This window comes from Aspergillus chevalieri, chromosome 2 (genome assembly GCF_016861735.1).
Source record: "Aspergillus chevalieri M1 DNA, chromosome 2, nearly complete sequence".
Lineage (NCBI taxonomy): Eukaryota > Fungi > Ascomycota > Eurotiomycetes > Eurotiales > Aspergillaceae > Aspergillus > Aspergillus chevalieri.
In genome coordinates this window covers 3,760,697-3,785,461 of record NC_057363.1, presented here as the reverse complement: position 1 = coordinate 3,785,461, position 24,765 = coordinate 3,760,697, and the positions used below count along the sequence as shown (strand labels likewise).

The window sequence follows — 24,765 nt, the reverse complement described above, 5'->3', positions numbered from 1 at the left end:
GATGGCTGAATACACCGGCACTTAATTACCGGCAATAATCAAAGATGGCCATCGACCAGGTCCTTATCCCAGTATTTGAGTAGTACTTTGTAGTCTGTTGGTGTGCGAAGAAGATATCAAAAAACCCACTTCTATCAGAAGAACAGTTTTGCACATCGAAGTATGGTTAGCATGTGCTTTTTTCACTCGAAGAATGCGAGCAAAGAAGTCAATACAGATGACGGATTATTGCTCAATCCGCAGAACAAGGCAAGTTAACGGCCGCGACCGGTTGTTGATACAAACTGCCCAAACTCAATGAGTGCAGCCCAATTGCTGCGCTCGTTGGGGAGAAGCGATGGATACTGTCTTCAAATCGGCAGATCCATTACTGAGCTTTGCTTCCAGCAGCTCTCGATCATGCATTGCATTTCAAAATCCTTTCCCATCCATGTACTGTTGCTATGCTTAGCTTTCTCTGCTAGAGTATTCCACTCTTCTGTTTTGATGGACTTGAATCCGGGAGTTTTTGCTTCGTCGCGCTTCTCCTGTTTCTAGACTGCCGCACTCAGTCTGTCCTCCACATGCGCCGTCTTTGTGGCTAAAGGCTTCTTGGTCGTTTTCCAGATCTGGTTGACCTTGTTCGTAGCTGAGACGTGGCTCTGTAAAAAGAGAAGAGTTGTTTTCCCGACTTTTTGGACTTGAATGACTTGAGTAACCTGTAGAGCGGTATTGCTGCTCACTAAAGTATCATGGTTGCAACGGGCAGAGAGGATGTTGAAGCTGATAGGGGCATGGCGGCTTGATTGAGTTCTATATAGCGTGCTTGAGGATCAGTCCATTTATTCACACATGAGCGCTCTACGAGATTGTTCTACAATCATTCACTTGACGGATAATAGAAGGTAGATCTATCATTGCGTATGGCACCATATGAATACTAGATATAGCCTACTAAAGAGACCATAAGATAGTCCCCTAATCCCTAATATCCCCGAATCATATCATAAACACTTTAATTTTAATATACCTGAATACGACCTAAACGAACTCCATGCTCGGTCGTTTCGATAAGCGAGTCTGAACTACATCCCACAGGATCATCTAATTAGCCGCGCGCACCAAATCAAAAAGAACCATGATCAAACAATAAAACCAACTAGCTGAGATCCGCCGCAAACGTCTGAAGATTAAAAGTCTTGGTCCGTTCGGTCGCGATAATAGATGATACACTCGGTGATTTTTGCGCCAGGTTGTTGTCAGTCGGAGATTTTTTCGGTTGGTGTTTCAGTGCGGTGGGCTAGGTTTCATGATCCTCGAGGCATGCTCAATGATTGTTCATGGGCGATTTTATTTGTTGGTTTTGGTATTTGCCAATATGTAGGTTGTCATAGCATTGACTAGAAGGATAGTGGATGGATGATGATTCAAGTTGGTGAGGATTAAATTTGGACTTCGAATTCGGGGATTTCGGTAGAGTCCTTCGTTCATTTCTGTACTTCTAGAACAATTCAACGCCTCAGAACAAGTCGTACGAATCGTATTTTTGCCCGAAGAGTGGAAATGTTTGATCCATGTTACGGATTCAAGAACTCATCAAAGATTTCGAGAAGTTTCCAGTGGAAGGCATGAATCGGACCCCATCGGACAAGGCTCAATGAATCGGGCTGAAGATCCGGGGATTGTTTATTCGCACCCAAATATAGCACATTCCATAAGCTTGCATGGGATGTCCAGGATCATTCTTTGAAACACCTTCGCTTTTATCGCAATCTTAGCTATACAGCATCGATCCAAGCACGAGCCACACTCCAAACAGTCCAAGCATTGTTGCAAGCAAGTATCCATTCCCTTCCCAGGTCCACCCAGCGTACGCCAAGTAGCCGACCAGGAGTTCCTTAGTCCTTGCGGCATCTCGCTTAGATTTCCATTCGGGATCAACGGCGAACGGAGCAGCGAGTCGTACGTCGTTCGTATGGTCGATATCTCTGGGGACTTGGATCGCATCTAACGGCACAGAAACTGAGAGCGCCACCGGACGGTGATCGGATGTCGGGAAGAGAGGTAGCGCATCGTACTTATGGGGCTGGACCTTTCGACTGCCCTTCATCCATGACGGCGTATCCAAGTATAAAATGCGATCGCACCAGCTGGGCCATCGGCTGCTCGTCCAAATCTGTTCCTGTATCTTTGGGTCTCCGCTGTATATCGCCTCCCGCGCGGATTTGCGGGCTGCTGATGTATACTTGTACGTCGGAGGGAAGGTGATGGGGGCCTCCGACATACCCTGGAAGGATCTAGCCTTGCGCATTTCCCGCGTAAGCTGGTCTTCCTTCAATAGTTGCGAGTAGTGCTGGGGATCGGATGGGTTTGCGTTGAATCGAGGGAATCGGGCATGGTCTCCTTTGAGTGGGCTGGTGTTGGATGTGCGGTAGTTCAAGTCCCCGCCAAGGAAGAGGTAGGTCGTAGGAATGAAGACCCCGCCATCTTTGCCGTCTCTCTCAGCGCTTGACCCTTGAAGCAGGCCAGCGCTCTCTTCAGAGTCGCCTCCAGCTTCCACGTTCTTCTGTTTCGCGTCCTGCTCTCTGGAGAAGACCAAACGTTCGACAATACTTCTCCAATCCCGGTTCCTTTGCTCCCAGGCCCATTCCATTGGAGCCAAATGTGCCGCAACGAAAGTCAAATCCACCGTATTTCCAGGCTGCCCATTCGCAGAGTATCCCAGCCGCGCACCAACCGCACCTTTGTTCCCCATCTGTTGGAACCCAAACCCAACACGGGCAGAATCAATCCATGACACCTTATCGACAATATCCGAGCGAGCAAAAACGAGCAGCCCCGTCATACCCGAATTGTCCCTCACAAGAACATCATAGGTCGTACCGTCCCATCGTTTCGACACCGCTTGATCGATCACACGTCGGAAAGAATTAAAGTAAGTATCAAGGTATGAGCCTCCGAGGAAGGCATAGGCAATAGGAGCGATTTCTTGGAGGCAGAGCACGATCAATTCGGGGGGTGTGAGGGGCTCGTCGGCTGAAGTGTCGGTGTGGGGTAGAGCGTCGAAGAAATGCGATGCGAATAGATCTATGTCGACGGGGGTTCGCGCGCAGTTGAAGGTGAGCATGTACAGGCTGAGGGAGTCCATCATGACCGTTGTAATAATGCTCTCAGTATTTCAAAAGATGTAAATCAAGAAAGAGAAGGGGGAGAAACGGAAGAGGGAGATCGAGTTCAGCTGATGACGTCCTGTACCCACGTGTCCCGGCGATCTCTTTGAGATCCGATGCGGATCTGTGCGTACAGAATACACTTGTTAACCATGAGTTGATTTTCATATTTGGTTCGTTCCGATGACTTAATGGAAGGTAAAAAGGGAGTCAAAGCATGTAGATTACAATTTGTGTAGTTTGAAGGGTGCGGGGAGAAAGGAGAGAGGCAAAAAAAAAAAGAAAAGAAAAAAAGAGAGTGCATCGTCCGTGAATCGAACACGGGCCTCGTCGATGGCAACGACGAATTCTACCACTAGACCAACGATGCTGTGATAGACCAATGGACTATCTGATCTCTTGCTGGTACTTTTTTTCTTAAAAAGCATAATGCTTATAATGCTTAATTTTAATACTAGTAGTGATGTGCATGTCTAATCCTGTTCAATGTTCATATTTATCGCTGAAGAGCATGGAGCACACTGCCTGTAATCAAACACGAGGTTTTTTTCGACGCAAGACAGCATCATGGCCCACTTGACCCTGTACCAGTCGGGAAACCCCTTCCGCATAGCCGAGTCATCTTATCTGATCCCCCACCTGACATGGTGTGGGTCGCATACTCCCTTGTTTTCCGAATTGCCGCTCTTTTTCCTACAAATACCGCCTGTTTCTCCGTAAGGGAAGTGTTTCTTGCGGGTATTGGTACGACTGGATTTATCCACAGCTACGGGATGGAGACTTCACCAGATAAGAGAGGACCAGAAACACTGGGACAACATGTGGGATTATCCGAGACCACACCCTTGATTGAGCACGGAGTGGACTCAAGCAGGTATCATGACCAGCACTACGAACCAGAGAGCAACGCAAATCTACTTGGTGCCAGCGCACCAGGTGTTGCCCGTATCGAATCTTTTTCCTCGAGACTCTCCGCGATGGAACAGGGATATATATTGACGGGTATCCTCATCATCGGCTGGTCTTATGGTCTGGATGGTCTCTTGCGGTCAACGTATCAGTCCTATGCAGCATCGAGTTTCGGCGTACACACGCTCCTATCGACGATAAATGTACTGAGGAGCGTCATCGCGGCTGCTGTTTACCCCCCTGCTGCCAAATTGGCTGATGTTTTTGGCCGGTTCGAGCTTATAGCGGTGTCGGTTGTATTCTATATTATCGGAACTGTTATTGAGAGCACAGCGTGCTCAATTCAAGCATTCATTGCTGGAGCGACACTATACCAGACAGGATATACATGTATCATTTTGCTGGTTGAAGTAATCATTGCCGATATCACGTCTATGCGTTCCCGTGTCTTCTTCAGTTATGTTCCCGCGCTACCGTTTCTGTTCAACACCTGGATCAGTGGGAGTCTTGCTTCTGCAACGTTGAAAATAACGGACTGGCGCTGGGGTATTGGCATGTGGGCACCTGTATATGCCGTTTCTGCGACTCCATTGCTGGTTGGGCTATACAGGACGAGTCTTTATGGCAAGACCAGCGGTGATAGCCATGATGAAACTCTCCAGTCGACACTCCGTGTAAAAGCCGTCGAGATCTATCACCAGCTGGATATCATCGGTATAAGCATCATGATGGCCGTATTGATCCTCATCCTGACACCCCTCACCCTAGCAGAGGGCCAACTCTCTCAATGGCGCAGCCCCAGCATTATCACTCCATTAATCCTTGGCTGCTTATGCATACCCGCCTTTATCTACTGGGAAACATACGGCGCCAAAAACCCCTTCATCCCAGGCTACCTTCTTAAAGACCGCGGCGTGGGAACCGCTCTCGCCGTACGCTGTCTCCTCAACATCGCCTGGGCCGTGCAGGGGAATTACCTCTACACAGTACTCATTGTCGCATTCGACTTCTCCGTCTCGCTGTCAACGCAAGTCTCCTCATTCTTCACCTTCTTCGGCGTCATCAGCGGCTTAATCATCGGCGTGGTTATCTTCCGCGTGCGAAGACTGAAATCCTTCATCGTCACGGGAACAGTCCTTTTCCTGATCTCTTTCATCCTCCTGATAAAATTCAACAGCGGTACGTCCCAAAGCGCAGCAACCGGAATGCTCAGCGCACAGATCCTATTGGGTCTTGCAGCGGGTTTCTGCGCGTACCCAACACAAGCTTCTATCCAAGCGACAACGAGCCACAAACACGTCTCCGCATTGACGGGTCTTTACCTCGCGTCCTTCAATATTGGGAATGCACTAGGAACTTGTCTTTCAGGGGTAATATGGTCCGAGAATCTCCTTCCAACACTCGAATCGAACTTGAGTTTTCAATCAAACACGACACTTGCACGGGAGATATACAACTCTCCGTTCGAGGTTGTTCCGAGCTACCCTGTTGGCACGGAAATACGGTCTGCTATTATCGATAGCTATGGACATGTGGAGAGTGTGCTTTGTGTTGCGGGAGCTTGTTTGTGCGTGCCGATGATCGGGTTTGCGTGCGCGATGATGAATCCGAGGTTGTCGAGTGGGCAGAGTCAGCCGGAGGCTGAGAGGGATGGGTAATTTTGACACTCTGGACATGGTTATGATAATGATGTTATGGATGTTGCATTTAAAATTGGTACTGTGGATTGACATACACAAATTGATTTTGAAATAGATCTAAAGCTCTGATATATATACAGTCTGTCTATCTCTGTCCTCCGCTGCCACTCCCTTCATTCATACATACCCAGACTGACAATACCCAACGGTCAACTCCATTCTGCCGAAATGATACCACTCCTCTATCGACGCACCCTCAAGCCTACCCTTCCTCCTCCCCACCCCTATCTTTCTTCCCATCCTTCCCCGCAAAACAAACCAACATCCCCAAATCATAAATCCCCTTCAACAACCCCGCCACACAAAACGCCACCCCCAGATGCCCTCTCGCCCCTAGAACCCCCGTAATAAACGGCGCTACACTCTGACTCGAGGTCTTGACTACGTTCACAGCACCCATGATCGCCGTTCGCTTGTCTGCCGGTAAAACGGTGGCCAGGAACGCGGAGCGAGGAGCGATGTCCATATTTTGCATCGAGGCGCGGAGGATCAGGAATGTTAGGGATGGGGGGAGCGAGTTGGGGAGAGGAATCAGAGAGAGGAAGATGGTGGAGGGGAAGTGGGTGAAGACCATTGTCTGTTTTCATTGTTAGTTTATCAATAGTATAGAGTAGAGTTAATGGGGAAAAGAGGAGGGGTACCTTGACGTTGCCGATTCGTTTGGCGATGGAGGATGCGACTAGCATTGAGATGGAGGCGATGATGCTGGTTGTGAAGAAGATGGAGGCGAGGTTACCTTCTGGGAGGGAGAATTTGTTGCGGAAGAAGTATGTCATCCAGGACCTGTCTGTTGTTAGTATAGTTCAGAGGGAAGGGTTGAGTAGCGTACATCGATGCTAATCCGGAAGCAAACGAGTCCAGGGCGAACAGCCCGAATAGTTTGGTGATCAACGGAATGAGATTCTTGTCAAGAGAAATACCGAACCAACCCTTCCTCGAAGGATTCTCATGCTGCGCTTGAGCGGAAGACGTAGACTGATCTCCAAGCAGAGGTTGCGTCTCATTGGCAGTTTGCTCCTCCGTCGGATTCTTAGCAACAGCCTCAACCTCCCCACTCAACCCCAAGGTGAACAGAAGCTTCAGGCCACCAAGCGCAGCATAAATAAAGAAAACTACCCGACAAGCAGCAGTAAACTCCCAGCCCTTAAGCTCCTGCAACAAATGGACAGCCCATCCACAGGTCATTATTCCTAGCGCCGTACCACCGGTACCAAGTAGCGAGTACCACGCGAAGATGTCAGGAAGAACATCGTCCGGTGTTAAATGCGCGAGTGTTGATTCTTCGACTGCGCGGAACGGACCGATTTCATTTCCACTATCGCGATTTAACCACTGCCCTCGATTGAGTCACTCTAGTTGGAATAAAAGGAAAACTTACCTCGGACTAATAACTCCAAAAACAGCCGCCAGCAAAAGAATCCAAAACTCCCCAAACAACCCAAAAACCACCCCACTACCCGCCATCAACCCGGACCCAAGAATCAAAACCGCCTTCCGCCCCATTCGATCCGCAAAAAGGGTGAGGAAGAAACTAATCACCACATCCCCGACCAGAGTCAGGGTCATGAAAAGCCCAATCCGGTCATCGGAAATGCCCAGGGCAGACAGATAAGAGGCCAGGATGAGAGTTGAGCCGCCATAGGCGAAAAGCCGGACGAAGCGCTGTGCGATGAGCAGTTTGACATCGGATGGGGATTGGGAGACAGTGAGGAGGCCGAGTTCGCGGAGGATGTGCGCAAAGTATCCCTGCCGGGATTCCAGCGCGTTTGGGGACATGGTTTGGGATGATGGTTATAGGCGTTGGTATTTTTTTTTTATCGTGGAAAATGATCCTTCATATAGTTTTTCACAAGTGATTGACATAACTGTCTAGGCAGCAGTTCAATATGATTCCGCGGCGTCGGTGAAAAATAGATCCAGGATTTTTCTCCGAGTGTTGATCTCCGGGAATCTGGAATCTTGGATGGATCGGGTTGCTCCATTTCAGCCCTACGCCTTGGCAGGATTCGATTTTGAAGCAATTGCAGATTAGCAGGAAGATATCGAGGTTGAGATATATAATACTCTTAGCCCCAGTCTCGCTTTACACCAATGGGAAGTGAGTATGGAGTTAAGCCAATAAGAATGGTGACTGGCATCAGTCAACCAACCAGCGCAGAGATTTGACCTCCAGAAGGGTTCCAGAGCTTCACTCCTATTGAAGAGTGCTCAGGATCAACTCTACATTTTTACGCACCAAGGCCTAATTCCAAAACTCAGCCGCTGTCCGATTTTGGGGCTGGTTGAACCTTACCCTGCCTCACTCGCCGGTAGATTCTATCCCACTGCTCATCGGTTATTATGTTCAGCTCACAATTGAGATCGATCACCCACCGAGTGGCTGGAATGAGCTGAAGAATTATGTCAATGGGGACTTGTCGGTGCCGTGCTTGTGGAGAAAAACAAACTAAACATACATGAAAGAACGAACATTTTTGGGATCACAGCCACCAGTTCAACATTGTGATGATCTTCTATCGTTATTGGAATTTGCACACTATGGCTCACCTTAGCCATGTCAGAGAGACTTTCCCCGTTCATACCCCCTGTATAAACTAACTCAAACACACGTAGATGCATCGGAACAAGTGGATGCAATTACTCAAGTGCAATGTTTGACTGAGTATACCCAACGTGAAGTTGGGTATCTGACTAAATTGACGCATACTCGTGTAGACCCGTAGTCTATCATAGCATGTATGATCATTCTAGACGATCAGAACCACATACCTCAATTCTTTTTAATCTCAACATCGACACGGCCGATAACCTCCATGGGGCCCCCTTTACAATATGTCGAGAGATGAGCTGCTTGTCCTACGAGAGACCTTGACAGAGTTATTGGAGAAAAAACTTCATACGTGTTAGCAATTCACCTGCTGTAGCGCCAGTACTGCTTGTCAAGAAACCTGGTGGAGGATTACGATTCTGTGTTGATTATCGAGCATTGAATGCTATCACAAAGAAGGATCGCTATTCATTGCCTCTAATCAATGAAACGCTAGAGAGAGTTGGAAAGGCAAGATGGTTTACGAAACTGAATGTTATCGCCGCTTTTCATAAGATCCGTATTACTGCTGGTGATGAATGGCTAACTGCTTTCCGGACTCGATTTGGACTGTTTGAATGGCTTGTAACACCAGTTGGATTAGCTAATGCACTGAGCACGTTTCAGCGCTATGTTAATTGGATTCTACGCTGCCGCCATTGTACAGCTCAACGCTGCCCTGTGTTCCACTAGGTGAGTCTTCACGGCCACAGGCGCCGATAATGGCAAAACTGCTTGGAGGAATTATAATGTCGTTGATTTACTGGGGAGACATTTCCAGATGATTGATGTTCTTGTAGAAATTTCCCCTGGATTTTGGTTAGCGAGAAGACTAGACAGGCTTTGATAGGGAAAGGAAGCAATTTTGACCAATTGGTTGCACCGTTTTTGACATTCAGGGTATCGGAGAATGCTCGCTGATCCAGTTGATCTCAGCCCGCTCTGTGTAGCCCATTGCGTTTGGGTGGAGGGATATTGATGTTGGATATTGGGAAACAATCGCGTAAATGTAATGAGGGGGTGGGGGGTAACTGAAAAAATTGAAGTGTTGTCAATTGAACATTTGGATGATCTTTGCTGTGTTTACTGGACTTTTGTATCCATAAATTCCCTAGTGACCTCAATGCTCACATGACGCTCTGTGTTGTATTCGGTGGATCATTAGAGAAACCCTGCAAAGTGGCTGGCTGAAGATGGATTCTACCTAAGATACAATTGGCGCCAGGTATTTAATACATTGAGCTATTACAGGTCTTGTTTTCTGCAGTAATACCGCTTTAAATATGTGTGCAAAAGCCAGATAGATGAAGAGCTGCAACAGGGTCGATGTTGAGCATGCAGGAATATCCAGTGATGCCCTGTTTGATATGTTCAATACTTTTCTCAACGGGAGCTCTCCCTCTATTCATTCCGAATCATGTCCAAGACGTTCTATCGAGCATCGTAGCCAAAGCGCTCAAGAAACACTCATGTTCTGGTCTACTGTACAATATAACGAATGTCATCTTTGTATACTCATGCTCGACATAGCTTATCTTATCTCCTATCTTATCAATTGACGCCATCTTCCCCAGTAATAGCGATATAAGTTACTCTCTTCCCTATCACCGTTTTCATACTCATATGACTGTAGCGGACTAAGAATGCCTCCCAATAGAGGTCGAGCCTCACGTGCCTGTGACTCATGCAGAAAGCAAAAGACGCGATGTTACGAATCGGGGGTACCTGGAAGGCCGTGTTTTCGATGTGAACGGCTTCGCCAGCGGTGCTCGTTTGTCCAGACTCCACCGCGGGGCCCGGAAGTTGCAAACAATGATACCGACGCCAGGTTCGTGGACTTTTATCAATGCTGAGGATCCCGAGCTAAACTGGCCAAGATTAGCTCGGCTTGAACAAACCATCGGTGCTCTACTAGAGCGACTGGGAGAGGACTCAACTAGTATAACGCAGCCGACAACCCACCCCAGCCCTACGCTTCCAGTAGCTGCATTGTCTTCAAATGGCACAGGAACATTGTCAAAATCAGACTATCCATCAGCTCCCCCCGTCATGGTAATCCGAGATCTTGCATCGGATATTGGGGTCAAGTCACCTGATACCAGCTCCCAGGTTGCCGGACTGGACGGGTTAATAGCGCCTGATCTAGCATTATCACTCTTCACCATGTGAGTTCGACAATATGACAGCCTGTAGATCTGAAACTGAGCCACACAGCTTCCTAGAACACTACGGCCGATGGGTCCTGTTAGACTCGGAAGGCGATCCTAAAGCCTTACTCAGGACAATCAGTCGTTCCCCGTTGCTCCTCTGTGCCTGCTTCTTGATCGCTGTCCGACATACGACCGAGGCCCTGGCAAACAGCCTCGCCCCAAAGCTTTACCAATATGCCCGGTCGCTGATTTCGGCTGCCCTGCTGGTCGCGCCTCAGCCGATCGAGTTCTTCCAGGCGGCCCTCGTACTCTCCATGTGGTCCACAACCGTGGGCCAAGTGCCGCTGAGCATTGATAGTTGGCTCTTAAGTGGGTTTTCCCTGCAGCACAGCCAATCCAGCCCATTGTTCGATCCAGTAAATAATGCTGGACCCGCCACACAGCTCTCGAAAACAACACTTGACAACTGGTGTCTCTGGAATCATTTATGTCTTGTGCATCTTCACTACTGCGTTGGCACGAGCCGCCAGTCTATGTTGCATGCCTCCCAGATAGCACGCTGTCGAGCCGTTCTCGGCTCTGACCATGCCACAAACTACGAGTTGCGCATGGTAGCGGAGATATATCTCTACTGGGCTGTTTACGAGAACATCTCCAGCAATGCCCTTGATCTATTGAAGTCCCTCGCTCGTTTGCAAGACTGGAAGAAAGAGTGGCAATTTGTCTTGTGTATGTTACCAAACCACAGACTGACAGGGCCAATGCTAACAACGCAGTGCAACCACGCGCGCAATTCCTCCTCATGGGCTTTCATTTCGCCCATCTCCTTCTCTACGACCAATCCCTCAAAACAAAAACCGCCAGAGCCCGTGAATCGGTGCTTTCGGAGATAATTCGCCACTCCACGCATATTATCCACCTGGCAATCGACACGACCGATGAGCGAACGCGCCATCTAAGCGACCACATCTACCACATGATCACCTTCGCTGCGATTATTATTTGCCGCTTGTTAAATGGGTACGCGGAGCAGCTGTCCCTGAACCATAATATCGCTGAATTGGATTCGTTGATCCTCAGGCTGGTGGCATGGCTCCAATCCATTGGGCTTCCCTGCCATGCTGCACATACCCTAGGACATGTTATTGCGAGGGTCCATCAGAAGGTGCGGCCTGGAGCGGAGCAACCACAGCGTCCCGAACAGAATGATAATTGGCTTGGAGGGGACTTATTGAGTTACTTTCCGGAGTTTCTGGGGGTGGAGCCTACAGCGGATGGGAACTGGGATTTGTTACCGAGTTGGGGATTTAGCCCTGGATGAGTTTTCTATACCGGTTGGAGAGCATGGAGACGAGAAATACATTCATTCGACCTGAAGTAAGAAGACGAACGATATCACTCTAAGAAAGTCCTAGTGCGAAATATAAGATATGTATACATTGACGCAAATTCCTTCTGATACTTGTTTACCCATACCTTCAGTCTGCCTTCAACCACGGTACCTCCTCCGGTCGATACTTGTACGCCCGGAAGATGGCATTGCTCTGATACGCAAAGCCCATCTGCTCCATCTCGTGCAATTCCCGCTCCGCCATGACGCCTTTATAATCATTCAACTGTGGCACAACAAACTCCCATACCGTCGTTTCCGTCTCCGTGACCTCAAGTATCCGGCCCGTGGCAGCTTCACACAACAGCACATTCCCGCTTGCCAGCTTCTGCGCCGATCCCATGAACGGCGTGAAAAAGCCAATCCCTCCCGTGCTGCGGTCTTTGTACTCCCAAACAATCTCTTTTGTCGCGCGAGACACGATTATCGCCCGTGAAAACGGCACCGGGATGCCAGATCGGTAAACCCCATTGTCGAAAATTAGGATATCGCCCGAGGAGAGCTCATGTGCACAGTGTTGCTGACTCACCACTGGTGCGGCCAGATGCCAGAGGATCTGGCCCGTCTGGCGACTGATGATAATGACCCCGGAGGTGCTGCGCAGCGAGGCGACAATGTTCCCTGCGGAGTCAAAGGATACGCTGTTAATCAGCGGCCAGTGCTCACGCGGATAGTCCGCGAGGAGAGGGAAGCGCTGCGGATCCAGATGGTCGATCGCACGCCACGACCACAGCAGCTTTGCACCGCCTGTCCCGCTGCCCTCGAAGTCCGCTGCTGACGACCGGGTTGATGAGCTCCAGGGATCTACCAATTTGATACAGTCGGCGTATACTGTTCCGCCCGGTGCTTCGCTCCCCGGTATACCTCCCTGCACACGCGCGGCCTCGTCCGCGGTCAGCGACTCCAGGGTTGTGTACAGCAGGGTCCGGTCGTCGAGGTGGTTCTGGTCGTGGTGAGCCCGTGGGTCTTGGTACTCGCGCAGAATCTCCCCGCTGGGTGACACCTGCATCATAACCCCGCCGCGGTATTTTGCCCACATTGGGAACATCTTCGGCGGATCTGGGTGCACACCGTTGTAGGCAAGGTTGCCGTCAGGGAGGATCCGCGCGTGGCGACCCGCGCGGTAAGGGAGGGTCCATCGGTGCAATTCTTCGCCAGATGTTGAGACAAGGTGCACGGTGCGAGAGGTGAGCGGTGTGTAGAGCACGTAGCCGGGGGAGACGCGGTCATGGTCGACGCCTCGGAGGGCGAGGCCGCGGCGGCGAAGGGTGTGTTGTTCCATTTTTTTTTTTTTTCAATGTATTCGTCGTAAATTCAAATGAAATTAACAAGTGACTCGACAGAAAAGTATTTTCAGAGGAATAATGTTGGTTAAATATCCGAGCCGAATTTGAGAATATCGTGCCCTAATCCAATCGACCGGCATGCCGCGGCATCTCCGCGGTAAGATAGGAATTCAAACCACGATGAAGCACGCCATAGATATGGGACAAGATATGCAGTGATGATGCGATCGGTATACCGCGGAGACTCATGTATATCAATTCATGGAAGTATGGGGTACATTCCGCTTCTCTGCTTATGTGGGTTATTTCTATCGCTCACAATGGAGTTAGTCTTAACACACCCGGAGGCCCCTCAGAAGGGCGTACCCGCCTTGAACACATCCGAAAAGAAGGAAGCATCATGGATGCAGACACTTTCGATCGAAACAGGGGGAATCCAGCGGGTGACAGATGAGGAGCGGCAAGTGAATACGACCAAATTTTGGAATGCGTGCACTTTCTGGTATGACCCCTGCTCATAACTGAGTTGTGGGTTTATTTATGTGACAGGCTGAGTGCGAATATGGCCGTTGCGACACTCAACACCGGGGTACTCGGTGGCTCCATGGGCCTGTCCTTCTGGGACAGCTTCATTGTAATCCTGATCATGAATCTCTTCAGTGATCTTCTTCCCGCCTGGACAGCAGCATTCGGCTTAACGGGGCTGCGCATGACCACTTTTTCGTAAGTTAGACTTCCACCTAATAACACACCATGTTGACAATAGGATATAGACGATACTCTTTCGGATACTGGGGTAACCTCCTCGTCGTAGTCTTCTCCATGATTGCCACGACCGGTTGGAACGCCATAAACAGCATCTCCGGCGCCGCAGTGCTCGATGCCGTCTCAGACGGAAAATGCCCAACCTGGGCGGGCGTCATCATCATCTGCATGACCGTCTGGCTGGTCTGTATCCTCGGTATTACCTGGATTCACTACCTGGACAGCGTGATCTGGATTCCACTGTTGATCGTCTGGTGTGTTGCTGCAGGCACCGGTGCAAAGCACTTCACCGCAGCAGAGGTAAAGAAATTCTCTACACACGAGGACCACGCAGCTGCCATCCTGTCCTTCATGGCAGTCATCTTCTCCTTCTCCGTCTCGTGGGTCAACTGTGCTGCCGACTACAACGTGCGGATGCCGGTGGATACGCCGCGATGGCAGATTTTTGGCGCCACGTACGTGGGGATATTCGTGCCATCAGTCCTCGTACAGAGCCTTGGAGCTGCGCTGTACACTGGCACCATCACTGGGACTGGGTGGCAGCCAGCATATAACGAGGCTGGCGTGGGAGGGCTCTTGAAGATGGCGTTGGAGCCCGCTGGCGGGTTCGGCAAGATCCTGATGGTCTTGGGGGCGCTGAGTGCTGTCCCGGTATATACCCTTTCCCCCATTCACCTAATCATGTATATATAAACCTGGATAATGTAGCTAACCTAGCCCAAAAGAACAACATCCCAAACAACTACTCGTTCGCTCTCCACGCGCAGAACTTTGGACCCTGGGCGCTCCGCATCCCCCGTATCGTCCTCGTTACCTTCGGATTTGTCGCCGCGGTTATAGTCGGCTGCTGCGCTGCCGTCTACTTCCGTGACACGCTGCAGACCTTCCTGAGTGTCATCGGCTACTGGACCGTTATCCACATCACTGTTGTGGCGATGGAACATGTTTTCTTCCGCCATGGCTCGGTTGGCTATGACCTGGATGCTTGGGACGATCCGAAGAAACTACCGTTTGGATGGGCGGCTATCGGGTCTTTCCTGGGAGGGTTCGTGGGTGCCGCGCTGGGGATGAAGGTTGCGTGGTATGTTGGACCAGTGGCAGCGTTGGTTGGGAGTGGTGCAAATTTGGGACATGAGTTGACGTTTGGGATGTGTGCTGTGGTGTTTGGTAGCTTGAGATGGTTGGAGAGGAGCTGGGGTGGGAGATGAGATCTGGTTTTATATTAGGGAATTGGTGGGATCTTTCTGATTAGCCTTGTAGTAGGCTGTGCTACCATACCCTTGAGGGCTGAAAGCTCAGCTAGTTGCCCAATTCTATGCTCATATTCTGGTTCTACTCAAGAGCAGTACATAAGACCAGGACAATAGGGCATCCCATCCTCCCCGCCGTACTTAAGCCAGTTATTTTTGCCCTGTTCTCGTTTCTACTTTAAGGGTGATGGCTGAGTGACCAATGCTGGTGATTGACGGCGCCACGACCGCAATCATCGATGGCCATGGTGATTGATTGACCTGGGCGTGTGGATTGGATTATTTGGGCAATCTCAAAAAGGACAAAGATCTCAAAAATTGGTGAGTCTGGAGACAGAAAGAAGGTTGGAGAGGAAGTGCTTATAGTAACAGCAATGGTTGCTTCGTCTTCATCATCAGTGGAGAGGGTACTCATAGTTGAATTATGAGGTTTGCTTGATGGAGATATATGAAGGATGAAAACGGATGGAGGGTAATACAGTACAGAGTATTTAGCGTTAGTAACCTGGCTGTTGATGTGGTGTGTGTGCGAGGTTTAGCTCCGGGTGCAAAGCTTCAGTAGATTCGGCTAAGGCTGACTATCAAGAATGATCAACAGAAGGGAACAACATTAGTCATATTAATATGTGATTATAATATAACTATGCATAACCAACTAAATAAACAAATCGACCATAAATTAATACATATCCTCAACCCATCATCAGGTCTTATGGATAGTCTCAGTCAATAGCTAGTGACAGACAATAAATCCATGAGTCAAATCCATCACGTTACCATCAGTCAGCGAGACCCAAGTCTGTCTCGAATTCAAGGTTGCATCCACATGTGAATGCGCTTGCACAATCTTGCACACAGTATCCTGATTGAACTGATTGAGCTGGGCGCTCGAGGCAGAAACAACGCTTCCTGAAGCCACAGAAGTGTGCGCCCAGAGGGTTCCGATGGGGTGGGGCGAGTTGTCAGTTGGGACTTTGACATTGGCGTTGGCGCCGGACTGGTCATTGGCGAGTTGGACTGTCACAGTCCCAACGGGAGGTGAAGCTGTCACTCCACTGGCCAAGATACCCAGGGTGAGAGAGAGGCCGCTGAAGAACTTCATTTGGAGTTGGGATAAGAATAATGGGATAAGAATAACTAAGCTTAAATTGGTGGTTAAAGTGACCGGGATGTGAAAGTGAATTGGGAATGAGTGATAAAAATTTCCTAGCCGTGATTTCTCTTGCTATATATACATTTTTCTCTTCTAAACAGACTCCATGCACTATTTACAATAGAGTTCAATCCCATTGTGTCATCTGGAGTTGTCCATGGAGCATGAGGTCAACCATGTCCGCTTGCGGACGTGGTTTTCTGTCAGGCTCGGATAGAACCAAGCCTTCCCATTATACGAACAACAACATATAAACTTGACATCAAGTAACACGAGCACACTGACAACTTAACTGGCACGCTTTTTCACGGCATTGAATACGAAGACAATTCCCAGAGGGCTAGACTTATTACCCGCTGATTCCAAACCACATCTATGGGAACATTCTCACTTCCAAAGTTTCAGTGATCGAATCAGTTGTAGGAAACTCTTGAGACGTCATTGAGGTTCAATTTCCAGCAAGCGCCTTTGTTGGGAACTCTAGTCTTCGTGTTGTTTTAAGACCGTTTGGAATCGAGAAAGTGGCCCTTTGCCAAGCACAAAAGGGTCAAATAAGTGCAACACCAAAAGCATTCCATAACTGCGGCACGTCTGGGTGTCTATCTGCAAATGTCGTTGACAGGAAAGCTATTGAGGTCCGCAGTTTGCCGCTTGCATAATTAGCACGACATCAAAAGAGAAGAGCAAAAGCGACACCTATTATGGGAAGGAAGCATTGATTTTGCGGTCTGCTGATGCCAAGTAGTCTAATGCTAGTTGGGATCAGGAAGCCAACGGTCAATGGCTCGAGCTAGCTAGTGGAGAGTAAGATGTTTGGAAGATGCAAACTGCGGCATGTGGGATAATGCATGGCACTGAAATAATAACGTCCCGGGTCATCAAGTCCCGTTAAAGCCTGAGAATGACCTCGCCTTTTATCTCATCAGTTGCCTGTCAGATGTGTGAAAGTCCTGTTGAGATCTCAGTATGAAGGACGCTACACTAGACTTCAAGTGTCTGTAAGACAGTCGTAGACCACAAGACACTTCTCATGCTTTGGTGCATTAGCTAAATGATTTGCTTAGTTGTCAGGAACCGGAAGAGATTCTACAATTTGTCGAGAAATTAACGGCGTACTAGGCAACCCTCATTTAACTGCTACTCCGCAAGCCGGAGTTTCTACTTTACTCAATATGCCAGCACAGACACCGGAGGTTATAGTCAGGACTGTAAAATAATGTGCTCCCCTATGCATTTCATACATATATCGGATCTGAAGGTTGGGATGTAGCGGATATGGGATATAGTGCATGCCCTGGAAATGACCCACGCCTTTGGAATTCAGGTTCCACGTTGTTTTTTCCCCTTCTCTGCCTCATGGTTTCTCAACTCCAATTTCATTGTGAAAACACGGTGGCCGATTGATTTTACTCGACATTCAATTTTTAGATCGACTCCCTGACATAATTTCAATTACTCATCGGACGACAAAGAAGGAATGAGGCTGTGTACCAGCCTCCTTAATTGTGAGATGGCATCTATTTTGCCCCACACCAAAGAATACAAATGGGATTAAGCTGCCATGTTGGAAACAAACTCCACTCCCTTTACACGGAACATGGGTATCCTGGATCTTCCCGATGAGCTTCTCCTAAGCATAGGGGAATATGTCACCTCCGAGAGTGACCTGAACAGTCTCCACCAGGTCAACAATCGATTATATCGCATCTTCGATGAGTATCGATACAAATACAACGCCAAACACCACGAAGGCCATGCCCTCTACTGGGCAGCACGATATGGAAATGCCACTACAGCCCGCAAGTCAGTCATAGCCGGCACTTCTCTTGATCCCCGACCATGGCCGTTCACCTGGCTGAGGGAATATCCTTTCGACCGACACCCGTCGATTAAAAAGCATAATCGAGGGGAATACTGGGTTGAAGATCCACTTACCCAAACCATTATGTGGAATCAACCCGGGATCACCAAAATGCTGCTAGAACTCGGGGCTTATCAGAAATCGATGGGTGTGAACAGCGCGGGCCAGCCAGAACGACTGATTCTCTGGGCTGCAACTCGCAATCGTGTTTCCGCCTTGAAGGAACTCTTGAGACACGGTGTGGATGTCAACACGAAAAATGAACTGGAGCGGACGGCGCTCATTGTCGCGGCTCGTAAGGGAAATTTCGAGACTGTGGAGGCTTTACTTGAAAATGGAGCTGATACTGAAGTGCCTAACATGAGCACCGGCTGGAGACCCCTCCATTGGGCAGCGCGGCTTGGCCATTTGAGCGTTGTCAAGCTTCTGCTTGACTCGGGTGCGGAAATTGACGCCCAGACGAGTCGTAGTCTTGACACACCGATCCTGCTCGCGGCAAAACACCACGAATTCGACGCACTCGAGATACTTTTTGACAGAGGAGCAAACCTGGAATTGGCCGGGAAGGAAAATCGAACAGTCCTGTTCCATGTGGTACGAAAGGGCAGCGAAAATCTGACGAGGAAATTTCTCGGCAGGGGTGCACGCCCTGATATAACATGTCTCTTCGAGGCCCTGTCAGACTGGGAAAGAGACGATCATTATGAACGAGCAAAGCTTTTGCTTGAATACGGAGCAGATCCAAACGCGCCTATTCACACTCCGAAGGGCCCAAAATATCTGCTTCCATGGGTGCTCAGGCAATGGTATCTTAACGTCTCTGTCATTGAGCTCTTGTTGGAATATGGGGTAGACGTAAACATCACAGGGCCTGGTTACTTTCCACCCCTCTTGTCTGTTGTTTTCGGTGAGTATTTTCTCTCAGCGGCCTGGATATTGCTTGACCATGGAGCAGATGTAAATGCTTCAAATGAGAAGGGCGAGACGCCGTTGTTGATTTGTGCAGCGAAGGGGAATGTGGGCATTGCTGAGCTGTTATTGAATCATGGCGCTGATCCGAATATAAACGTCAAAGGGCAGAATCTGCTCACACGGGCAGCCAAATGGGGAAGCGGGGATATAATCAATCTATTGAATTCTTCTGAGAAAACATGACCTGGAATATCCATGCTACTGCGACAATACCAAGAGCCGTCTCGCTATAGAGTTCTTATTTAGGTGGACAGAGAGTGGAGATGAATCCTTTCATTCTCCAATTTGGAGTAGTTAAGGAAAGGGTTCTTGATGTGGTTAATTATGGACTGTTGAAAAATCCTTGATAAGTGGCCTAATTCTGCATGTACCTATCGTAAAAGACAGCAATAAATATAGCGAAAAGTGTTCCCCGATATACAGGCCAAGTGTTTATCCTAGCGGGTTGACCTGGACATCCCCTATCACTTGCTCGTATTACTACTTCTCACAAACATCATTAAAACAACATGTGGCGCTCTTCTTGCAAGTATGTACTAGCAATTCTTCCGTAGAAAGAGTGCGATACAAAGCGCGTTATAGAGCTCGATGAGTCAAACGCGGAGAAGAGAAGCCAAACTGCAATCGATGCACTAGTACGGGGTGCAAGTGCGAGTACAAATGCACAGTTTCTGGTGCCACGATCTCCACGATATCTCCCTCATCATCCCCGAACACAGCATGGTGCGAGCGTCGCGCCTTCGCTTACTACCTTCAACATGCCGCGTCATTCGTTGGTGGTGGGTTAGATGGTAATTTCTGGCGCACTATCGTTCCACAAGTTTGCCGAAGTGAGCCTGCTTCGTGGGACGCTATCATTTCCGTCAGCACACTATTTGAAGACCCTGAACCATTCCCGGATTTTGTCCCTGCCGGCCGAAGAATCCCGACATTCTCACACAGAACCACCGAGATGTTGGGCTTTTCAGCTATGTACTGTTTATTTCCATCGAGTTTTTGCAGGGTGCTACGACAGAGGCCTTGCGGCTGTATGGTCAGGGTGTGCAACTCATTCTGGCTTTGCACGCTCAAGTTGCTTCCGGTGCCATGCCACCAGCTATAAAGCCTTTTTGTTAGGGGATATAATCGTCCCAATCTTTGTTCATCTTGAGGCAATAGCTTTTACAGCTTCTGGGGCTCCAGTGGCCTATTTACTGCCAGAAAATGAACATGTTCTGACGCAAGAATTCGTCTCTCTCAAATCTGCCCAGGATGCCATTGTCCTGCTATCCAAAGAGGCCCAGCTCCTTGAAAGCATTTGCGAAGAGCATGTATTCCAGACTAGCGCTTCTCACGTACCCCTGGAATTGATAAATCGACAAATGACTCTATCAGCCAAGCTCAAGAGTTGGCACATGCCTTCACCAAATTGATGGCATGCCTACACTCAAAAGGCAGCTTATTGCCAGAACAAACCGCTCACCCATAGCTCTTTTCTGGAATTGCCACGAGACGGTGTTTATAATACTCGAAACTTGCATATCGCCATCACGAGTCCTAATCGATGTCTATCTACCAAATTTCCAAACAATAGTCGAACAATCGAGCGTTGCTCTAGATGCTTACACGCAGCCAAACGGCACACAACCAGCATTCACAATTGGAATCAGCGTCGGTCTTACCATTTGGTACACCTGTCTTAGGTGCCACGAAGCTGGGATCCGACGTATGGCACTAGACCTGCTTCGTCGTGCGCCTCAAGTCCAGGGAGTTTACAAATTTACCTCCTTTGGTAACCTTTGGCAAAAAGGTCATTATGTTAGAAGAGACGTATGGATCAGCAATAAATGAAGCACAAGAGTTGACATATTCCACGACGCCGGGATCAACGGATGCACTCGTTGACTATCTCACTCACAGCCGAGCAAAGAGCAGTGATGTATTTTCGCCAACGGGTATGTCAACAGAAGTTCTCGTGCCAGAAGAAGCGCGTATCAAACCCATTGGTGTCTTTTGACCAAGAGAGGGCATTCCGCCAGTAATCAGGGAAGAAGACGCCGCGAAGTGGAACACAGACCTTGATCAGGATTTTTGCGATTCTCGCGGAACAAGTACAATATGGCTAGTGATACCTGGCAGGTAGTACACGAATGTGTTCCAATTGAATTTTGATTATAGATCAAACCTTCCCGATGGGATTAAAATGAGTGAAAATTTGTCCATCAGGATACATATTTGCGGCAGTGGCTTGTAGTTATTACACCCATAACAATTCACGATATGCGTTGGCTAACCATGATGATGCAATGCCGGGTTTCGCTTGTGCAATAATGCAAAAACAACGGCATTGTTCATATTCAGTGATTTGAGAGTCTCTCCGTCTAGTACTCCGATACAAGATGCGCGGCTACGGTTCCGAGATCCCCGCATCAGCAGTGAGGAGTGAAATGTCATACCCGGTGGGCCCGAACTAATACTAGCTCGATATCAGCAGCCGGGTATGTTATCCGATCCGACGACCTACTATATTCTCTTATCCTCTGCTGTTTTCGTACCGAGGAGATGTGGGCACGAAATAGTATGAGCTAAGGTGTGCTTGTATCACTGCAATGGCAATATTGGCATGGTTATCGCTTCTCCTCACCCCTCACCCCACATCGATAAGCAATGCATTTGTTTTACCGTAAAAGGAAAAAAAGTGAGGGAGGGGAAATGAGTTAAGACATGTGGCCTTTTTGCTTGCTTCTCTTTGGATTATTTGTTGTCCTTGATCGTTGAACATAATTCAATCTATATTCATCGATATCCCAGTATCATAATGGCTAGCAGTGCGGGAAAGGTATGTCAGAAGCGATGCCTTCGCTGTGGTGTGAGGAAATAAGGACTGACAATATACAGAGCATCGTTTGCAAGGTATGAGACCAGAGTCCTATAGACATGGACACTTGACATGTCCTGGATCAGGACATGGAGAAACAAACGCTAACCGGCATAGGCCGCTGTCGCATGGGCTGCCGGGGAGCCACTCTCAGTCGAAGATGTCGAAGTCGCACCGCCAAAAGCCCATGAGGTTCGCATCAAGGTCCTCCACACAGGCGTCTGCCATACAGGTGAGTATGCCAAAACATCTTTAAGTCGAACTGTAAAGGCTGACATTGGCCCAAGATGCCTACACGCTCTCTGGGAAAGACCCAGAAGGTGCATTCCCCGTGATTCTCGGCCACGAAGGTGCGGGGATCGTCGAGTCGGTAGGACCGGACGTATCGAATGTTCGAGTTGGTGATCACGTTATCGCTCTATAGTATGCTTCATCTCCCCTTGACACGACCTGGCCTCTGACAACATCGTTAGCACTCCCGAATGCGGGCAGTGCAAGTTCTGCAAATCCGGCAAGACCAACCTATGTGGTAAAATCCGCGCCACTCAAGGACAAGGTGTAATGCCCGATGGCACATCTCGCTTCAGGGCCCGTGGGAAAGACCTACTGCACTTTATGGGCTGCTCGACCTTCTCGCAATATACGGTTGTTGCAGATATTTCTGTAGTCAACGTAACAAGGGCATGTCCTACAGATCGGTCATGTCTCTTGGGATGCGGTATAACCACCGGCTATGGCGCCGCAACACATGTTGCAAAGATTACGAAAGGATCGAACATTGCAGTCTTCGGGGCTGGCTGCGTTGGCTTGTCAGTTGTGCAGGGTGCATTGAAACAACAAGCTGGAAGAATTATTGTTGTCGATATCAACGACGCCAAAAAGGACTGGGCTTTCAAATTTGGAGCAACGCATTTCGTCAATCCATATAAACTGGTCAAAGGATCCGTTGAAGAGCAGCTCATTGAGTTGACAGATGGTGGATGTGACTACACATTTGACTGCACTGGGAATGTGGCCGTAATGCGGGCAGCTCTTGAAGCGTGCCATAAGGGATGGGGCGAGAGTATCGTCATCGGAGTGGCTGCTAGTGGGCAAGAAATCAAAACCAGACGTAAGAAAGCCCCTATCCCTGTAATCAGGTACTTATCCGGCTTGACAGCTAATATGGAACAGCCTTCCAGCTAGTTACTGGTCGCGTATGGAGGGGATGTGCATTTGGTGGTGTCAAGGGCCGGTCTCAACTGCCCGGCCTCGTGGAAGACTATTTGAATGGCGATCTAAAGGTCGACGAATTTATCACTCATCGTCAGTCTCTTGCTAACATTAACGTGGCTTTTGAGCAGATGAAGCAGGGTGATTGTATTCGATGTGTTGTTGATACGGCGTAGATTGTCGTTGAAAAGCGTGTTAAAATATCTGCAAATAGCGAATAGTTAAATTGCATACAGGTGTCTACCAAGGTAGATATTTGACGAGTACCTTGGTAGTCTCAGTTAAATTATAAATTGAAGGACGTCCGCCTTCGATGTTCTACACTTTCGTTGCATGATGTGATTCTTTACCAGTTTCGTTCATAGCCAATTTCGACAACAATTCACATTCCCGATATAAGCACCTCTACATTGAACACTTCAAGACGCTAACACAAATTCGTCCGAAAAGGAAATATTCCGCATTCTGCTTGCTACCATGGCTGCCCGGGTGTGCAAGACGGCTGTCCATCGGTGCTCCGCACCGGTGGAATCTCTTCCCGGTCTCGGTATGGGGACCCATGCCATAGCACAGATACCATGATTACGGAAAACACAAGAATGCTTGCCCTTCGCACATCGAACCCCTCATGAGGGGAAGGATTGGTGGACTGGCTTGTATGACCTACTCGTTATATATCTCGCCAAATCCGCGTCAACAAGAGCAATTCGTCCATTACCAAAATATCAGAAAGTCATATTTCAAAAGTCTACTCTCACTCTACAAGAATCTATTCAAAATGCCCTCCATTCACCCCCTCATCGACAACGGCATCACCAAAGGCGACCCCAATTTCTCCGGCGGCGACCTCTACTGCCACTGCCCATCAGACAAAGTCAAAGTTACCCTCAAAAGCAACGTCGCCCACAACCACGCCTGCGGCTGCTCCAAATGCTGGAAACCAGCGGGCTCCCTATTCTCAATTGTCGGCGTCGTCCCCCGCGACGCTTTGAGCGTGACCGCAAACCCACAGAAACTCATCACTGTCGACAACACAGCCAGCATCATCCGTAACGCGTGCAAGGACTGTGGCGTGCATTTGTACGGGCGCATTGAGAAGGATCATCCCTTTAAGGGGTTGGATTTCGTGCATGCTGAGTTGTCGGATACGAAGGGTTGGCAGGAGCCGCAATTTGCGGGATTTGTGTCGTCGATTATTGAGCAGGGATATCGGCCTGAGGGGATGGGGGAGATTAGGGGGAAATTCAAGGAGAATGGGTTGGAGACGTATGATGTTTTGTCGCCGGCGCTGATGGATTTGATTGCGACTTATACAGCCAAGGCTTCGGGGGCGTTGTCGGCTAACCTGTAGACTAGTCTTGGATAATGGGCCTGGTTGGAAGATATAGATTGGTCAATGGTTCCAGGATAAAATATACAAATGCAATAAATTTTTAAATAGCATTATTCAGTCCTTGCTCATGTATACGGTTAGTAGCTGGGTAAGTGACCGCTGTTTCGAGCGCAGTTGTACTGTCAGGCTGG

At 48.8% G+C, this 24,765-nt stretch overlaps 10 protein-coding genes and 1 non-coding gene across 11 annotated transcripts; 6 read left to right on the top strand and 5 right to left on the bottom strand.

Moving 5' to 3' along the window:
- Nucleotides 1-1,753: 1,753 nt before the first annotated feature.
- On the bottom strand, nt 1,754-3,130 carry ACHE_21310S (putative inositol 5-phosphatase; the record flags this gene model as incomplete). Its single annotated transcript, XM_043275379.1, has 1 exon — nt 1,754-3,130. The coding sequence occupies one exon, from the start codon at nt 3,128-3,130 to the stop codon at nt 1,754-1,756; it is 1,377 nt and encodes a 458-aa protein (XP_043134374.1).
- A 318-nt stretch (nt 3,131-3,448) lies between these two features.
- On the bottom strand, nt 3,449-3,519 carry ACHE_t20028S. Its single transcript has one exon. It is a non-coding gene; the product is annotated as a tRNA-Gly (tRNA).
- Nucleotides 3,520-3,922: 403 nt separating this feature from the next.
- Nucleotides 3,923-5,716, top strand: ACHE_21309A (uncharacterized protein; the record flags this gene model as incomplete). Its single annotated transcript, XM_043275378.1, has 1 exon — nt 3,923-5,716. One exon carries the CDS (start codon nt 3,923-3,925, stop codon nt 5,714-5,716), a length of 1,794 nt encoding a protein of 597 aa, XP_043134373.1.
- A 244-nt stretch (nt 5,717-5,960) lies between these two features.
- On the bottom strand, nt 5,961-7,534 carry ACHE_21308S (putative MFS transporter; the record flags this gene model as incomplete). Its single annotated transcript, XM_043275376.1, has 4 exons — nt 5,961-6,335; nt 6,400-6,541; nt 6,588-7,073; nt 7,137-7,534. 4 exons carry the CDS (start codon nt 7,532-7,534, stop codon nt 5,961-5,963), a joined length of 1,401 nt encoding a protein of 466 aa, XP_043134372.1.
- A 2,623-nt stretch (nt 7,535-10,157) lies between these two features.
- Nucleotides 10,158-11,816, top strand: ACHE_21307A (fungal specific transcription factor domain-containing protein; the record flags this gene model as incomplete). The annotated part of the gene is made up of 3 exons (XM_043275375.1): nt 10,158-10,510; nt 10,560-11,224; nt 11,272-11,816. The coding sequence occupies 3 exons, from the start codon at nt 10,158-10,160 to the stop codon at nt 11,814-11,816; spliced, it is 1,563 nt and encodes a 520-aa protein (XP_043134371.1).
- Nucleotides 11,817-11,973: 157 nt separating this feature from the next.
- On the bottom strand, nt 11,974-13,167 carry ACHE_21306S (uncharacterized protein; the record flags this gene model as incomplete). The annotated part of the gene is made up of 1 exon (XM_043275374.1): nt 11,974-13,167. The coding sequence occupies one exon, from the start codon at nt 13,165-13,167 to the stop codon at nt 11,974-11,976; it is 1,194 nt and encodes a 397-aa protein (XP_043134370.1).
- A 324-nt stretch (nt 13,168-13,491) lies between these two features.
- ACHE_21305A (purine-cytosine permease family protein) lies at nt 13,492-15,144 on the top strand (the record flags this gene model as incomplete). The annotated part of the gene is made up of 4 exons (XM_043275373.1): nt 13,492-13,673; nt 13,721-13,894; nt 13,945-14,587; nt 14,662-15,144. 4 exons carry the CDS (start codon nt 13,492-13,494, stop codon nt 15,142-15,144), a joined length of 1,482 nt encoding a protein of 493 aa, XP_043134369.1.
- A 775-nt stretch (nt 15,145-15,919) lies between these two features.
- Nucleotides 15,920-16,288, bottom strand: ACHE_21304S (uncharacterized protein; the record flags this gene model as incomplete). The annotated part of the gene is made up of 1 exon (XM_043275372.1): nt 15,920-16,288. One exon carries the CDS (start codon nt 16,286-16,288, stop codon nt 15,920-15,922), a length of 369 nt encoding a protein of 122 aa, XP_043134368.1.
- Nucleotides 16,289-17,900: 1,612 nt separating this feature from the next.
- On the top strand, nt 17,901-19,355 carry ACHE_21303A (ankyrin repeat domain-containing protein; the record flags this gene model as incomplete). Its single annotated transcript, XM_043275371.1, has 2 exons — nt 17,901-19,107; nt 19,156-19,355. 2 exons carry the CDS (start codon nt 17,901-17,903, stop codon nt 19,353-19,355), a joined length of 1,407 nt encoding a protein of 468 aa, XP_043134367.1.
- A 2,614-nt stretch (nt 19,356-21,969) lies between these two features.
- Nucleotides 21,970-23,417, top strand: FLD1 (S-(hydroxymethyl)glutathione dehydrogenase/class III alcohol dehydrogenase; the record flags this gene model as incomplete). The annotated part of the gene is made up of 6 exons (XM_043275370.1): nt 21,970-21,990; nt 22,050-22,064; nt 22,147-22,261; nt 22,317-22,452; nt 22,503-23,140; nt 23,203-23,417. The coding sequence occupies 6 exons, from the start codon at nt 21,970-21,972 to the stop codon at nt 23,415-23,417; spliced, it is 1,140 nt and encodes a 379-aa protein (XP_043134366.1).
- Nucleotides 23,418-24,019: 602 nt separating this feature from the next.
- Nucleotides 24,020-24,592, top strand: ACHE_21301A (S-(hydroxymethyl)glutathione synthase; the record flags this gene model as incomplete). Its single annotated transcript, XM_043275369.1, has 1 exon — nt 24,020-24,592. The coding sequence occupies one exon, from the start codon at nt 24,020-24,022 to the stop codon at nt 24,590-24,592; it is 573 nt and encodes a 190-aa protein (XP_043134365.1).
- Between the last annotated feature and the right edge of the window lie 173 nt (nt 24,593-24,765).